The 18,782-nt window shown below is 36.6% G+C and overlaps 1 protein-coding gene across 5 annotated transcripts in view; it reads right to left on the reverse strand.

Annotated features, from left to right (window-relative positions):
* Nucleotides 1–502: 502 nt before the first annotated feature.
* LOC118275465 (hemicentin-1) overlaps nt 503–18,782 on the reverse strand; it is an 84,964-nt gene continuing 66,684 nt past the window's right edge. For 4 of the 5 annotated variants that reach the window (XM_035593442.2, XM_035593440.2, XM_035593439.2 and 1 more), the window contains exons 9-18: nt 17,544–17,674; nt 13,423–13,582; nt 8,876–9,037; nt 8,322–8,456; nt 5,921–6,103; nt 5,042–5,203; nt 2,752–3,021; nt 2,585–2,656; nt 2,429–2,505; nt 503–2,276 (exon numbers count right to left, since the gene is read on the reverse strand). In XM_035593442.2, coding sequence (XP_035449335.2) covers nt 1,968–2,276; nt 2,429–2,505; nt 2,585–2,656; nt 2,752–3,021; nt 5,042–5,203; nt 5,921–6,103; nt 8,322–8,456; nt 8,876–9,037; nt 13,423–13,582; nt 17,544–17,674 — 1,661 coding nt within the window. In that variant the 3' untranslated portion in view covers nt 503–1,967. The remainder of the gene's footprint in view (nt 2,277–2,428; nt 2,506–2,584; nt 2,657–2,751; nt 3,022–5,041; nt 5,204–5,920; nt 6,104–8,321; nt 8,457–8,875; nt 9,038–13,422; nt 13,583–17,543; nt 17,675–18,782) is intronic. The other variant, XM_035593444.2, reaches the window with a different exon arrangement.

The following is an 18,782-nucleotide window of genomic DNA, read 5'->3' on the forward strand; positions in this document are numbered from 1 at the left end:
GCAATTTATGCAATTTAGTAAGTAAAGCATTGCGTCGAAGGGTTGGCCTGGTGATCTGTAACACAGGATTTACCTACAGCAAACACCAGCCTCGTTCATTGAATAATTGTTTGCTGCCAATATATATTTACTTATTTATTTATTGGTTCTCTTTTGAACTGCCCAACCTGGCTACCAAGCGTGGAGATTGTGGCTAACCCTCTTATGTCCACTGGTTCCTATTATGACGATATTATTACGTCAGTCAGTTAAAATCAGTCTAGTGTCTTTACAAAGTAAATCACTGTGAGCCTACTCTGAGCCTCTAGCCAAATGCCATTTAGCACTTGTCTACAAATAGAGTAGAAAACTAAATTATATGGGATTGACGTAAATCACCGCCAGTATCATCCCTATACATTGAATTTTCTAGTCTCTCCGTAGACAAGCACTAAAGTGGCATTTGGTTACAGACTGTGTATACAAACTAGAACAAAATGGTTGTAAGAAATAAAACAGAACATTTTATATAAACCATTATTTATTTATTAAATATAAAATTGCCATATCAGATCGTTAGGACCACATAGATGGATGACGTCTACAAACAGTTCGATCATATTTTACAAATGAACCCGCAGTTTCATTGTTAAACTCTATACAATAGAATCAACACAAAATGGAAACATTTACAATTGCTATCGTTATAAAATGGCACTACTGACTTGCTCTACGCATGCGGCATGGGAGAACGATACCCCCTCAACGAATATTGTTATAAAACAAAGACCTTTTTAATAAGTTTCTATATAAAAATATTCCTAAATAATGGTTGGGAACAATTTTTTTGCGGTCGACTTTTAAGTTCAATTTTCAAATTAGTGCTCAAATTAAGTCCTCAAATTACCACGTCTAATAACAAGTACATTCAATCCACTCTACCCACCAATTACTTAAAGCGTTGTAAGAAAATTATTTTATCTAAAAACATTTTACTACCTCAAAACCGCGCCACACGGAAAACCGTCGGAGGTACCGCACCGGAGTGTGACTGTGATTTATTACGCGACCGTTTTGTACATATTTTATTTTACATTTTATGGTGGGATGTCAATGTTGTAAGGAGATACACGAACCTCTCACAACTTATATTCATCTTACATTTCGCCCTCCCTAGGGTCCTCCCATGCCGCATGCCCAGAGCGCCTCATCTATTCATCACGGACTATGCAATATTTACAATTTCACTAAATACCCTCACATAAATAAATTGACAACAAAAGCTCCTTAACCTAAATATAATATTTGTATCTATACATACAAGTCGGGCTTACACAACTATCAGTATTTACACACACAACCGATTTTATTAAATCAAATAGGAGTTTCTATAAGCCTTTATGTCTTATAAATTTATTTTATCGCAATTGGAGCATCAGACGTGTATGAAAAATATAATTAAGTCTTTAGTCTAGTAGCTAGGAGCGAAACAATAAAATGTTTGTTGTACATTCTGCGACTGAAATAAAAGTACGGAACACTAAGTTTCGAGCTGTTCCGCTACTTAATATAATTATGAGGAACCTTGAAATACAATTTAAAACTTCGTGCTTCGCACTCCCCAAGTTTCCGATTTTTGAGCAAATTAGTAACACAAAATGTAGGCCGTAATTTATTGAGAGCGCTGCGTGGCGCAGTTTATTATACAATATAAGAGCAATGTACAAGATATATCGGACATTCCCCCTTGTAGGACACGTTAGCTAAACATATTAAACTATCAGAACTATTTACACGTGAAATATTGTCACGGCGCTTAGCGATATAATCAAATTCAATTAGTGTCTTTGGCAGTGTTACACAAATGTACCAACGTAAAAACATCGATTCAATAATAGTTTAGTTGCCAAAAAGAATAGTTTTGGTCTGCAAACATCGCGAAACTAACGCTTGAATTCAAATCCGTGAAGCACATAGTAGTCATCACTTTACACACAACTTTCTGGTCCGGGAAGATTTTCCGCTAGCACGTGTTCCCTTCTCCGCACGTTCCCCTTCCCTTTGCTTCTATGTAGTGTGGAGGTAGCCAGACTCCCCGAACTTAGGGTTGGTCCACTGAGAGTCTGGCTACCGAACGGAGAACTCAAGTTCCCATTAGGACACACGAAGTTAGGGCTGCCCAACGTAGGGCTGTTTGTGACTACGTAACTAGGCCTAAAGTTACTTCCTAGCGGTTGTAAATTCTGGTTGAGTACGTCTTCTTGTCTACTGGGCACTAGGTCGCTGTTTGGTGTCAGCTGTTGGAGGAAACAGGTAATTAGCTTACTGAAGATCTTGAATGGAACGTGCACAACTCATTCCTACCACATTCATCCCGTTTAACATTTCAAATGTACTTCAAAATGGCATTATAAGCATTATATTATTTATATTAATTATTTCTACCCACCTGTTGTGGTCTCCCAGTAGAGTCGAGTAATGCGAGGTCTTCTGCTGAGAAGACCGCGCCAGCTTTACTCCAATCTCCTAAAATACATTATTTCCAGTCAGGCTTATAATTGGCACCCATATAATTATTTGCTATTGTTATTGTTTTACAACTCACCTCTCACTTCTTTTATACTAGGCCATTCATCTGTTTCATCTAATATAGGAGCTGAAGGTTGATTTTCAGAATCTGTAAGCACACAAAATTGCAAGTCTTCACTGTCATGTTCAAGAGACCAATTACTAATACTTTGATTTTAATGTAACTATTCATTGTCCACTTACTCAGCATATTACCTGGTGCATTCAGTATGTCTGGCTGAGGATCTGGCGTCTTCAGATCTGGTGATGGTTTGATGGTGTATGCCACCACGTATCGCCTTCCACCGTCGCTGAGTTCCAGCATGTCTCCGGGTGGGTGTTTGTGTGGTGGGGCGGCTCGACGGCGCCGAGCACACAGGGCAGCTATGGCTAGACCACCAGCTGCCAATGTTGCTCCCAGTGCAGCCGCCACTGCTACTCCAACACTTACTCCACTCATTGCGCCTTTGCCATCTAGAGAATGATATAGTATTGTTTGACTCGTTGGTGCAGAGAGTGGGAGCATCTTTAGAGTAAATTAGTATAATCCTAGTATGCAACATCAAATGTTTTTAAGACTTTGTCTTTACTAGATCTGTATGATAACTATTCCCTGCCTGCCTCTTAGGAAAATAAAACTATGATTGTGTAATTAGCGATCGTCATAAAATATACTATTAACAAGTAACATTTCAGTTAGCCATTTCAAAGTACGTAAACATAGCGAGTCTTTACAAATTAATGAACAAAGGAAATATTTGATTCTAATTTATTATTCTGTCCTTCGATCTAAAAGAAACATAATAATTCAAAGTATTCGGAAGCAAATAAATTCAACAAATAAAGACCTCAAATCATATTTGTTTAATAATGAGATCAATCAAAACGGAACGTCAATTTGAATGAAAATGGAAAAATTGTTGAGAGCAAAAGTCAATAATCCTGACCTCTGGGAGCCCAATGTAAACGGAAACAGAGTATAAATAGACTCACGACTAAATTCACAGAGTAAAAAGCTTCAATTTCAAATGTTTTTTTAGTTCCGTACCCCGAAAAAGGGCTTATACTAAGAATACCCTTTTATATTCTTAATAGATGATTATTTGAATTGGATGAATGTATAGAGCTTAGCTGGGCAAATTTTATTTTACTTAACTTCGGACATTAATCAAATTGAAACATACGGGTCGGGTTTCTACAAGTTGAAGGATTCTCTTTTATAATAGTATCTAACATTATATAATTAAGCCGTCTTTGGTTTTTTTGATATTTATCTTTTTTTGTATATAAGCTGGTAAACGAGCTGGCGGATCACTTGATGGTAAGCAATCGCCGCCGCCCATTGACACCCGAAACACCAGAGGCGTAACAACTGCGTTGCTGGTCTTTTGGAAGTTAGTAATTTGAGGGTTGTTAGGGAGGTGCGGAAGGGGAATCACAGAAAACCAACGGGAAACAACGCTTGCGTTGTATTTCGTTGTGTGAGTTAGGTTACCGGAGGATCAATTATCCCCCTCCCCAATCTTTCCAAACCTCGATTCCCCAAAACCCCGTAAATTCCTAATTCCCAAAACGCAGCCCATTTGTAAAGCCTCTGGTGTTTCGGGTGTCTGTGTGCGGCAGCGATTGCTTACCATCAGGTGATCCGTCAGCTCGTTTACCGGCTTATACCTACCATAAAAAATGAGATTTCTCATCACAAAATTACGCCCCTACACATTAAGTGAAAAGTAATATTAAAATCAACATGTTAGTTCGAATTATTTCAGTAGTATACATTTATTAACATACAAACACAAAACCATTCCACTCAATTAAAACAATTTATTCACATCCGTATAATACGGCACTACGAAATCTTAATTATACAAAGCGACGTAATAATTATATATCGTTGAAATATTATATACTTCTATCAACAAACCTATATATTCTATATTGATATTGAATTTAATTTAAACGTTAGCTCAACAAAGCCAAAGGTATCGGGGCCTTGAACGATTGTTATTTTAAAGCTATTCCAAATAACAGGTATTATTTGTAACGGTTGTTATAATAAACTTTGTATTAATTATGAACAGCAATTCCAGTTAGTTCTATTTCCAATATCGGCCTGTTGATTTTATGGGATTGTGTTCTCAGGCTCAATGCTTTCGTTTCTGCGTTCACGGTTAGTGCTGTGTATATTTTAGTAAAAGGTCAATTGATATTTACAGCTTGCTTCTTGAAAAGGATCTATTCTTTTCAAGTTGTCTGTCTGTCTATTGTAAGTTCCGATCCCGACCTTAAAAGGAACTTTCAATTATCATTTCACTATAGGAATTATTTATTTCGTAGTAAACTACATATTTTACATTGAAATTAGAACACAGCATACCAACACTAGTCATTCTATCGAAACTAAAAATCGGTATAAAAATCACTAAAATCCACCTTGAAACACAATATAATAATGAACTTTATACTTAAGAGAATAAATATCAATTTCGCTCACCAGTTCTCCGCGCTGCGTCATTGAATGCGATGTTTTCAAGCAAGGTCTTCTCTGACTCTCCTTTGAGGTTCCTCGCGTAGATGAGCAGGTTGAAGGTCGCCCCAGCAGCTTCATTACCTGATGTTAGCTGGGCCAGGTCCAGTTTGAAAACGGCTAAGCCATCTATGTAAGATACGTTAAATTAGTGACAAGTAATTAAGAACCTTTTTAAAAGTTTTCATTAATTATGAAGAGTCCCTCTGTGACTCGAAACTAGTAGAGCTTTTTTCCATTAATATACGTGATTTTACAGTTAATTTAGTATGTATCACGATAGTTACTATAAATTTCCAGTAATTGGAAACAGCTTGCTCACAAGAGGCACACTAGCCTGGTGCGAACACACCATAACAAGACTCTTTTAAAAATAAAAAATTACAAAGGCAATGTTCAATGAATTTAATTCCTGTCTTCCTTTCTATTATACGGTAAAATCAAGTTTAATAAAAGTATTTTATTTCAAGACCTTATAGAGAGAGAGGCACTTTATTCTGGAAAATAGATACTTAAAAACTAACAAAAAAAGTATGACGTATAGACTTTAATTTTATTGTAACTTTCGTAAGACATACTAAATTAATTATTATGTTATCGGCTGACTCACGTAATTGTTTGACGAGGTACTCGACTAGTTTCAAGCCATGCTAGAGGCTCATATTCATGAGCAGCATTCCGCGACACACGACGCGGCGATTGTCGCGCTGTTACTTTAGTAGAGCTACTGTAGTAGAGTTACTGTAGTAGAGCTACTGTAGTAGAGCTACTATAGAATCAGTTACGTGAGTAAGCCGATAACATAATAATTAATTTAGCGTATAGACATTTTAAAATCCAACTGACCAGTCTCATTAACACTGCCATTGAACCTGGTTCGTCCTGTGACAGGGTCCAGGGCTTCCAGCATGAAGTACTGAGGCAGACCTCCATCGTAGCCAGCGACGCAGCGCACACGCAACCACGAACTGCCTTCTACACTGGTGTTGCCAGTTTGCAAGGAGCAGTTTCTTGGCGCTGTTGGACGAGCTAAAAGGAAACAAATGTATTGTAAGTATTGTATGTTGTAAGGATTGTTATTTCGTTTTGAAGTGCATGAAAATAAGATTTGATTGCTGCATGAGTTGTTTTTTATTACCCACATCCCCAAATTCCTAACCTCCAAAAGACCGGCAACGCATTTGTAACGTCTCTGGTGTTTTGCGTGTCCATGGGCGGCGCTGATTGCTTACCATCAGGTAGTCCGTCTACTCGTTTATCCGTCTACTTTTTTATGGAATAGGACCAAAACCGTTACAAGTGCATTGCCGGTCTTTTGGGAGTTAGGAATTTAAGGGTTGTTGGGGAATCGGGGATTTGGAAGGGGGGTAATGGTATCACTCCGGTCGAGCCGGCCCATTCGTGCCGAAGCATGGCTTTCCCACACTTAAAAAACTACTATAACTGTGTCAAAACTTAAATTGAGTAGGTAAGTATATTATGTAAAATTGAACCTTCGATACCGTACCTTGCAACTAAATAAACAAGTTTAAATTAGATCTCTACCCACGCTTTTATGTTTGTAATATCTTTATGCAAACTTAGACTAACTGGCTGCAAATGGCAGTTGAGTTAACAAACTCTAGAAGTGGCTAGTTCAAGCTGTTGCTATCTGACTTCTTGATGAAAAGGCCTTCGCTTGCCCTATCCAGCCTTTGTGTAACACGAACCTCTAAGTTTTAATTCAGTTTCTCTGTTGGCAACAGATAATGATCGCTGTTAATTTTGAATTTTAGAAATCAAGCGGTCACTGCTTAAATATAGCGGTGAAAATCTTAATTAATTCTACAGCGCTTCTCATTTACAAACTGAAATGTTTGTTTAATGAGTTTTCTAGAAATGCTGAAATAATTATGTCTCGCTTGTACAGAGCTGGTTACTAAACAAAGCATTTTATACTCATATATACCAACAAAACTTTTAAAAAGAATGTGGCTGAAAATGCTAGACATGAGTGAAGTTAAACAATTTTCCGAGCCATTTTAACTTTTTCAAGATTATTTTCTTCGAAGCTAAGTTATAATAGAAATCGAAGTTTACTCCCCTTACGCGACATTATTATTGTATGTCAAGCGGGAAAGAGACGCAAGAAATGTTCGTAGTTTGTACAACAGACGCGGTGCGTGCGTGGAAATGAAAATTAAGTGCAGAGGGCGCTAAACTCACTAATTTCGCCTTGACTTATGGCAAGCTGGTGACAATTTAACACGAATATGTTATAACGAAGCTGCGGAGATATTAAACCGTGGTTTTGTGATATTCCCGTTGCACTCCGCAACAGCTAAGTCATATTTCGTGTGGCAGTCGTGCACATCAGTACGATAAGCGCACGTTGCAACCGTTCCTATAAAATAACGAGATTTGAGAATAAAAAGATAATGCTCGGCGTCCGGACTCGGTACGTTCCGAGCAGCTCGCGTACACTTTCATATATTTTAACAAAGTTTCAATTTACTCGTTGGTATTTTTCTTCTCTAATTGAAACGTGCTGTTAGATTAATTTATGTTTCGAATTGTGTAATGTGCTCGGGCGGTTGGAAGTAGTAGTCGGAATCATGTCAGCAAAAATAATACCGTCGGTTCTATGTGTAGTCGGTTCAAAATTCATTAGAATTAATTTCATAAATCGTATTTCTCATTTCTGTGCCAATAGTAGTTGGAGGTAAATTATACGTCAACAGTGAGGAGTTATGAGATTTGGCACGCGGGTATAAAAGGCCGCAAGCCGAAAGCTGGAATTATAAAACGTAGAGCAAGTTCGGCTTCGTTGTTGGTTCAAATTGTGTGCACGCGGTTTTATTAATGCTTTTATTGAAGTGTTCATTTCGGTGCCGACATTTTGGACTTTTGTAAACTCGAGTTATTGCATTGTATTCCCTATGTATTTATAAATACAGGGGAAGATGCATTGCACAGGTTTCAATTGGAGTATATTGGCTCTGATTGCGGGCTTGCTACGTAATCAAGGTTCATTTTGCGGGTAATTTGTTTTTTGCTTTACATATTGTATGACTGTACCTGCGAATATCGATTGGATACGTATCGTTTGCTACTATGAAAAATCGTATTGTGTTTTTTGACAGCATGTATTGGTTACATTTTGCTACGAAGTCCTGAGAACAATTTCATTCACTTTTGTGTACATCTTGATTAGCATATATGATGATAATTTTGTTCAAAGACTTATTAAGGAAATAAGGTCACTCACCAGCTGGAACAATCTGGAAGACGCATGGGTCTAGTTGTCTGCCCACAGTGTTGGTACCACGGCAGCTCAGCGTACCGTAGTCTCGTTCACTCTGCGGCTTATAGCTCAACTCGCTAGTGCTGCCATTCGCTGTACCTGACAGAAGATGGGTTGTTAAATGTATGACCACATTTAAACTAAAATAAGATAGTTATTTGATATTTAAAAACTATCAAAGATTTGTCATTATCATTATCCTATCAACCACCAGACATTAACTACTGGGTACTGGCTGGGTCTCCACTAAAGATTTTCCCCTGTGACTCCTCTGGTGTCCATGAAGCGGCGCTGATCGCTTACCATCGGATGACTGAAAGAGCAGACTCTTTTGCATGTATTCCATAAAACGATAGGCCGTGGTCACTTGCATTCCGTGGCTTCCTGAGATCTTTGTCAACCGTTTCTATTGGATTATGACTTTTTGTAGAACAATAAGAAAATTTAGCCTTTCAAAAGATCTTACTAAAGAGATAATAAAAAATTTACATTAACCTAAAAAGAAAATGAATAATTACCAAATTTCAACGGTGACACGTCAAGACTCTCCCCGCTGTTGTTGAACTGCCAGAAGAAGTTGACGTCTGGCGGGTTGGCAGTCACGGAGCAGCGTACACGCAACGACTCGTCCAGCTGAGCGCCCAGCACTTGTGGTGATGGGTGTGCGCATACTGGAGCATCTAGGAAGAATAAGAGATAAATGATAAATGTTTTTGGCTTATTTTTGTGTTCATAAAATAGAAGGTAGGCCTAAAGTACCCAATATGTAATTACATATTTTTTTTATAAATGGTGGGATTTTAAAGGTAATCATGACTACAAACTGTAGTGTACAATGAAAACGCAAGAAGAATAAATGTAAGTACAAAATAATATAAACATGTTGCTCATTCAAGAGTCACACGTATCCACATAAATAGGTATCTACTAGACCAAATAGTAAATACAATTTATTGAATCGGAAATAGTAAATATTTAACGTACTAATTAATACGTAGCTAGGCAATCAACACTAGCATTGCAAACATTACTCACATGTTCATATCAAACGTTGCAATGCAGTATTTCCGTAAGAATTTTCTCATTAGCAACACAGAAATGTTACACGAGGAAACGGTAGTTGAAATTCTTTTAAATTATATTCAGCACTTAACGAACAAACCGGAGCGTATTATATTCAACAAAGATTTTGTCTCGAAAGCTCTCAAGCAAGAATGCCATAATTAACAAAGAGCTAAAAGAGACCCGAATACAGTTCGTTAAATCATAACAGAAGTTAGACGATATATAAATTTTATCGCCCAACTGTTCCCCTCCGGAGCAGGCGCAGTCAGCGACTGTGATTCATTTAGATATCTACTTGCAAAACTGCGCTCCCGAGCTGCCTTAGATTTTCATTAAACTCTCAAATATTTGCTCGCGTTAAGCAGCCCTACCTCGGTAGGATTACTGTAGCGGGAATATGAAAATATGTATGTGGATTAATGTAACACCGGCGCCAGCGATCGTGTACCGCGTGCGAATAACAACGTACATTTTCTTCGCCTTAGATTTGTGACGGTAAGGATCAATAAAATGGAAACAAACTGTCGGCAGCGAGCGGTGCAAAAGTAAAACAGCGGTGCGGTAACAAATAGCAGGGAGGGTCGGAGCGGTACATTTGTCGCAGATCGGCCGGCCGTGTCGTGCCGCCGCCCGCGGTGACGGAACCCACGTAAATCTTCCCGAGCCAGCTTCCGAGATGATTGATAGTCGCGCGGTGACTCTGACGACTGCCTGTCGAAGTGCTCCCTCACCACTTCACTAATACAACTTGTTTGTTGACGCAATGATCAGAGTGGCAAATTAATCCCTCGGGATAGTAGTTTGCACTCACTTAGCGATCGATATCGTGTTGTTCATTTTGCGGTTAAGGAATTTTTTCATCGGCGTATTGTCGGCAAATGGCTGGAATATTAGCCCCCTGTGTACTAGCATAGTCTGGCCTATTGCCAAAATGTTTTGGTGAAGCAGCTGATTGCACGCTCATTAGCAAGCGTACGAACGATTCTTTCATCCATAAAATGGAGTGTTTCTGGTATTATGTGGGAAACAGACATTCTCGACACGAATGTGTATACGCAGCCGAACAAAAATAGCAGCTCGCTTTAATACGGGTAATTTGGGATCATGTGTATCTCTGAATATGGGTTGTACGGTTTCATAATGTAATTAGTGCCTATTCATGAGAATTACTCAATTTTGTAGAACGTGTTCAAAAACCATATTGTACGTATAAAGGAGAACTCATTATCCTGGCATTATTCCGGGCCGCGAGTACATTACATACATCACACCGGGCAAGAAGACAGATGTAGCGTTCCTAATCTCCTTTATTGTAATTTATTGCTCGTGTTTATCAGTAAATGGAATTATTCTATTTTCAATACATTGTACCGTGGCAGTCCGTTGACTGTAACAAATCTTTGTTAAGATCTTTGTGAGAATGATTGATACAGCAGTCAGCAGACGACGAAAAGCCTCCGGCGAAATGAAACGTAATTTATTAGCACTCTGTTTTATAATAGGAAAACAAAGGACGCGTCGATCCCGGCCGGAAGTTATCTAAGCAACAATTTACTTACTGCCTCTTCTATAGCCGACGTTTTTATTAGTGTAATAGTTTATTCACTTTGTGTTTATTTGAGAATAAATGAAGTTTATGACAACGTAAAAAATGGGGAAGATGTTATAGAAAGACAGTTGTGTGAGAATCTATTTTCAGGGTTTTAGAGCCTCTGTAGTAAGTGACGCGGGCGACATTTTCATTTGAAAAGTAAATATGTCATTAATCGGTTACATTACGATATTTACATAAAATATTTTGACTAGAAAAACGAACCTAGCATAACGCCATCCGGAGTTACGGACAGGAAAAGTAGGAATAAGAACGGGGTAATTTTTAGACAGTAAAAGTCTGGCACTCCCTCTTGTATCGCATCACCGAAGTCATTAGAAAAAACGAAACGCCATCAATAAATGAATGTAAAAACCCAATCTATTGACAATTTCTTCTGTTCAATCTAACTTCAGACCTTTCCAGGTCAACTTTTTACTTTTCTCATTGACTAAGCATGTGAGCACAATAAGTTCTAGTACTTATCAAAGTTAACTTTAACTAGATACGGTGGTGAACCTTACACGAGCTGCTGAAGGCACTAATTGCTACCGTAACATCATGTTCCGAGTTCATACATATTTACAGTACCCGGCGATAAATATTGCACATCGCTCGTTTTTTCGTATTTTGTTTATGACATTTTCAGAAAAACAATATCTCATACGTATTATAAGTATGACAATAGACATAGCAATATGAAGTCAATTGGAGGTTCCCATGGATCAAAATAGAAAAAAGTGACCGTATACCGCTTATGGAGATTTTTCATTCGTTTGAGATAGTGTTTTTCCATTAGCAGATTTTAATTATCTTCCATTTTAGTGAATCAAAATCCCATCTCAATCTCATAAAGTAGGTACCGTTATTAATATTTTTTTAAATCCATTTTACTAATATGTGATGGTTTGTGAGGATATTTGTTGCTTTATGCAAAAATTACTACATAGATTTGCATGAATATTTGTACAGAGAAAGAAAGGTTTCTGGAATAATAGCACATAGGGGTAATTTTATTTTGGGAACGCTTTTTTTTTGAGAGAGAAAAACTTCTTTTGAATTTTACCGCCTTGAGCGAGGTGGGAGGGAGTGTCAAACTCTTACTGACTAAAAACCATCCCGTTCCTACTCCTGCCTTTTGAGCCGGAGCCCCAGTTACCCGCTTGGCAGTCCGCAGCTCTGAGTATCTGGCCGAATAAATATAACGATGTGCAATATTTATCGCCAGGTACTGTATCTGTTGATTGGGTTCTTGTTTCTGTATTTAGAATCGTGAGTATTTATGAGTGATGTCACGTAATCTATTGGTAATAGCCCGTGTGGGCGAGTAGTGGGTGAAATCGCTTGGGTTATTAATGTAAGACTCTGTATTTTGGGGTGGTTTGTAAGTTGGAAGAGGTTCTTTGATCTACAATGGTAAAATTTTGGGCGATCTAGCATGTTGAATTTACGATTTTTTAAGACGTCGCTGGAATTAAAAACCGGTAAGAAAGTAATTTCTCCTTCTATGAGATGAGACTTAAAATTCTGACTGTCGTTAAGCTGATATGTCAAAGTCAAAATCCAACCATTAATTCCAATTAAACCATAAATAAGTCCTAATCATTAATTCCAATTAAACCATAAATAAGTACAGGAGAAAATCCTAGTGTGGGGTAACGTTTTTTCAAAAGAAGAAGTACTATTGAAATGTCAACAAAGATAAAAATCAGGTCCTGTTCCATATCATATATTGATCTACACCCTCTTAGGTTATTCGAGAAAAAAGACGCAATGTCAAGCATCTTAATATCTCTAAAGTAGAAAAAAGATATTGAAAATACCAGGGATCATCAATTTAGCCTTCTATTAAGTAGTGACATAACTTCCAGGAACCTAACTCTGACATTTACCTGCGACCCACGCTTAATTTAAAACTAATTTACTACAATTACCAAGAACTCATGAAACGGTATGAAAGAAAGAATTGAAATTATGAATATTGTACGCTAAGAAATGTTCTTAATTGAATACATAAATTAGTCCTTCCCTTTTATGCTTTTTTTCTTATGGTAATTAGGATTAAGGTTTTGCTATATAAGTATCTTTAGATACGTTATATGAGTAATAACAAATAAGCATTGGTACAATTACAAACAAAATACAATCTTTGGATTTTATTAAAATGTTGTGTGATAGTGTTATTGCAGTGTTATCAACTAAAAATCAAGGTTTACTCACGTATTACTAATCGAGAAAAGCTCTACTAGTTTCGAGTCACAAAGGGACTCTTCATTATGAGCAGCGTGATGTTTGTTCGTTCGCATTTTGATCATGATGACTCGAAACTAGTAGAGCTTTTCTCCATTAATAATACTTGATTTTGATTCTAGCCTAATTAAAATACAAAATAATGAACGTTTTACTTACATTGTATGCTAAGATGCGTGGATTGGCTGGCAGTCTCTCCGAGCGCGTTGGTTGCTCTACAGGAGTAGTCTCCTCCATGGTCTCTTGTCACCTTCTGCAGTACCAGCGACTTGGTGCTCACGATTATACCGGCTACCACGTTGTGCAGTACTGGTTTGTCCTGCACAAATAATTATTTTATCAAGCATTGAGTGTGTGGTTAAAAAAAAATACAGTTGATCCTGATCCCGTAGAAATATCGGGATGAAATGTAGCCTTAATTACTCCCAAGAAAATAAGATAGGCGTTAGGTTTTAGTAACATCACAACGAAGTCTTCATTATATTTTTTTGGGCGCCTTGGGCGAGGCATGAGAGAAAGTCAGACTCTTACTGACTAAAAACCACCCGTTCCTACTTCTGCCCTTCAAGCTGGAGCCCCGGTAAACCCGCTAGGTAGTCCGCAGCTCCAGATCACACAACCAAGTCTTAGGTAATCTAGTAGATTACGGTATCTAAACATAACAAAACAGTGTATATTGACAAAACACGTCTATTCACGACTAAATCCACGATCATAAGCTAGTAAACATTGTATATAATATTCATAGTTTGTGTTCGCCATAAAATAACAAATCAATGGCTGAACGTATTAAAAGTTCGTGAGGGGCTTTCGTTTGATAAAGGTCACGAACGAGTGTTGTGATTACAACCAACTTATTCAAATGTAATTTAGATTATGTTTACGTGGTACACTTTGTTTTAATACATACTTCATCAATGTTCTATGATTAAGTATGCTTTTTGTATTAATAGGTTTGTATTTTGGGAATGAAAAATTGTGTTAGCTGTCTTGGTATAAAATGTCGTGTGTTTTATTGTCTTTTTGTGACTAAACTTAGGTCGCTGATTTAAGACTTGATTTTTGACTGAATTTGTTGTACTCTATAGAGTACAAAAAGTATGAATATTGAGTACAATAACTCAATAGAGTACGGCAACGTAATTTTTCCAAATATGTTATGAGTCATGTGTAAAGGTGAGTCTGATGCCATATCTAGTCTAGACTAATATAAAATTTGAGTGTTTGTGCTATTAAAATAACTGCTTTTTACTAAATGAATATGAATATCCATGAGATATGTTACATACACTGTCTTTTTGTTCTGGCTAAACCCTGAAATGGCTGTACCGATTTAGGCTGGTCTTTTATTGGCAGGTAGCTGATGTAATAAGGAGTAGCTTAGGCTTCTTTTATTAATCACAAAGTCTGTAATTCACGTCCGCCAAGTGAACCTCAGCTAGTATTCATAAATACGAGAACAATGAATTATGTAGGTACTTCAATCAGTCACAACTGAAAAAGTAGTAACTAAGTTTCTATACACACGTATCCTGATAAAGCTTACCTAGTTAGTGGTGGCTACTAAATCATTAAAGTAGCCCTAATCCAAAGACTAAGTTTTTAGATTGGCTTGCGAGTTTGACTACGTTCCTAGCCTCCTAGCATTATAGAGTGAACACACTACTTTTAGGTGCTTGTTAGGAAGTTATTAGAAATTAATCGGTAGCTAGAAATTTTCCAGTAATGGTATTTAGGTTTTCGAGAACAACGGTAGATAATTTGGATTCTGTATACATTGGACGATCCTTCTGGGAATAGAATTTGAGCATCTAACAATATCTAGAATAATGAGATAGCGCTTGAATTAATTGTAAGTGTATAGTTATAATAATATTGTGTAATATTATACACTATGCGTTTTTATATAATTTGTAAATAGCTTCATAATAAAACCTATTGAGATGTTTCAAGAATTTTCGTGTTTAGCCTAGGTTCTACAAAATTCAAATTTAGGGTCTAAAACTGATTCAGAACTACGGACTGCCTAGCGGGTTACCAGAGCTCTAGTTCGACAAGCAAGAGTAGGAACAGGGTGGTTTTTAATTAGTAAGGGTATGATACAAGCCATTGGCTGATTTCGCCCCTTCGAAAAGGGTATAAAACAACAAAACTTGCTCAATATAAATAACTGCTTTGATACTTCTAATAACGTGATCATTGTATGTCGACAATAGGCTCGCACTCGGTTACAAAGAGATTAGTAACACCACTGTGAAAAGTTATTATATCGGAACACACTTTCATACGATCTTGCTAATCTTATTAACTAGCTTCTGCATATATTATTTACGGTTTCACTCGCATTCCCGTAGTAAAATATCTATGAGTTAATCCAGACCAAATAAAACAAACACAAACACACCATCTCACAAACTTTTGAATTTATAATATTAGGAAGATACGTTTTTTTAAGTTTATGTGTTACTCAATTACGTCAAAACAAGAGTCCCGGGTGAATAACATATAGGCTACTTTTTATCCCACAAGAACGCGGGAAAAACTGCAGGTAGAAGCTAGTATTAAACATAATATAATGTACACAAGAATAACAAACGTAATATTACGCACTCAATAATATAACAACATTCGACATAAACCAGATTCATAAGGAACACGCATTTAATATATCATATACCGAATATCCTCATGAATCTTTAATCATAATCAGTGTGGAAGGCTTACGGCTTACATCAATATCAAAGAGTGATGACGTAATCAATAGGGGTCTGATAATGAACAGATCTTCAAGTCAGGCCAGTAATTCATCACCCTTGTCGCCTTCGTCTTGGTAATCTAATTCGTCAGGCCCTACTTTATTGTGTTAACAAGTATCCATACCGTATCAATCAATTGTAAGTTTATTATTAAGTCGAACTGCCGTGATAATATTATACTAATAAATATTCATGATCCTTTAATGAAATACCGATCGCGATGGAACATGGAACGGGCGATGGATTTTAATGAGCCTGCTTAAAAATCTCATGTTTTGTTTGATTCGATATTGAAATTCTTTTTGAGACTGTATGAAAAGCTTCGGAAAATAATTTTCGGAACTAATTAGTGAAAGGACTTAATTTGAAAATGTGACTTAATTTAAAATATGAATTTATAATCGTTACCGTACTTCGAAATGCAATGACGTGGCTTGGGGAGCGTAATAAGGAGACGTGTTTATCTTAGGAATACCTTTAATTGACTCTCCTTACTCTACTTATAGGGGCGAGGTGTCACACACACTACAAATGGTTCAATTAAAAACTCAGATTGCATGATTGCTTTTTTTAAAATAATTTCGTAACGACACACATGAGGTATAGATAAATAAGTAAAAAGCGAAAACATACTCTATTAATAAAGTATTTAAGTCGCAAGTTATTTTTAGATTTAGGCGAGAACAGATAAGTACCACCTGTAGTAATATTATATGTCGTAAAGACGGAGTTTATGTGAAATGGATGGATCGTCCCCTTGGGAGCTATTAGCAACACACCGTGATCATTAATCCATTCGCTAAGTATCATTACTACACCGACTCATTAACAAAAATATCGATTTCTTTAACTAATCAAGTATATTTGTGAACGAAGCCAAAGAAACTTAAGTTTTTCTTCGTGTATTAATTTATTTCTGCAGGAATACCTAGTAATGCAAAAGTTTTAAAAGGAAAGTTATTAAATATTTACTTTTCTATTTATTTGAGTTTGATTTGAATGGAAAAATACAGCTAGTTAGAGTGTTTTACGGTTTTCTTAGAAATTATTACATAGAAACTACGAAAGTAGAAATTATGGAAAATTTCAACATCATCATTAGAAAATAAGAACTACATTATTTACTGGCATGTTTATTCGACTAGTTGTGTGAAAATGATCGAAATAAAGAAAACATGTAAGTATATATTTTGCACCCTAACTCCGAAAATAAAGCTACAAGACTAATTTTAATTTTAATGCCCGTCTTGAAAATTATTTTAAAACGTTAGACACGTATTTTTTATTACTTTACAGAAACAAATACTTTTGAAGATATATCCGGGTAAGGCTTATACTTATTTGTTCCCACTAGTAAACTTTGGTTCGTTTTATCTAAGTACTGTTTATCTAATATGACAAAATAAAAACAAGTGTCATAATATTCGTTCATTTCATTCCTAACTGAAGGACTAAACGTATTTTTTATTTCTATACCAGCTATCATCCCGATTTCAATGTGTCATATTATATTGTTGTACTTACATTATGGTACCACGATATCCTATGTTCTCTAGGGTTGGCGCGCACTGAGCACTCGAAGTAGACATCATCACCTTCCTTGATGTCGTGAGGGTTCAGCGTGCTGCCCAATGATAATGACACTACTGGAGGATCTGCAACAAAAAGGAACTTTATACCATTGCACTTAGGTGTACATTTGCACTGTGTCAGGGTCGTCAGACAGACGTATCTTTATGCCTTTTTTTCTTGAGATAGGTAGACAAAAGGATGCTGAATTATACAATTCTAGTAGCCTACTTCTTTCACTTTATCTAAACTCAAGTAGATCTACCCTGTTCTTCTTAAACAAGATACTGTTCTAGATTTAATGCTATAAAGGTATAGTACAGTTTAGCCTTCACGATTTTGACAATAATGTATAATGCAATCATAGTAAGGATTCTCATGGAAAAACAGAAAGGAAGTAATAATATCAAAACGTAAAGTTGGTCTGTGGAAAGCTTTAAACCCATTGGTTGAAATCATCAGCCCATAAAACGATGACAATGCAGGGTTTCACCCAAAAAGGAAGGAGGAAAATATGCTCCTTATGAATATATCGACCTTTCGAGAGTCAATTTCAGTGATTGTGTTCGCTTTTGAATTTTTTAGTTTTGTATCAAACTAACTATATTTTGTTCACAATAGCTATGCACTAAAATAAAAATTAGGTAAAGTAATGGATATGGGAAAGTTCTTCGGTCTTCTTAAATATCCTCCCAGCTTTAGTGTGTGACTCGCATACTTTTTTTGTGAATCTTCCATCATAGTTTTTCTACACCTTTTCATTTTTAGAGCTAGATCTTTTTCAGAGGCACTCTAAAAAAGGTTTCTAGAGAATATTTATAGCATATTTTTGGGACCTCTATACTAACGAAGGAGCTAAGGACCCAGACCTGAATATATCACTTATTTACCTACTTACTCAGAGTACGTTGCTATGTGCCATACAAATATTGATTTGTTTGAAAGCCAAGGGCACTTACGAAAGTTCAGGTGATTAGCAACTCCTTTCTTCAATAATATATGAGCTGATTGTTCTAGACATTAGTTCTAAATGGATAATAATTTCACCTTTAAATTACAAGCCACTAATCTCATTCCTGTATGTCATGCCACTACACTAATTGGTGGGATTACGCTAAATATAGATGGACATACAAAAGGATTACACGACATGTAAACAGTTAGAAATAATATTCACGGATAGTGGCTAAGTAC

Source organism: Spodoptera frugiperda, chromosome 8, assembly GCF_023101765.2.
Source record: "Spodoptera frugiperda isolate SF20-4 chromosome 8, AGI-APGP_CSIRO_Sfru_2.0, whole genome shotgun sequence".
Lineage (NCBI taxonomy): Eukaryota > Metazoa > Arthropoda > Insecta > Lepidoptera > Noctuidae > Spodoptera > Spodoptera frugiperda.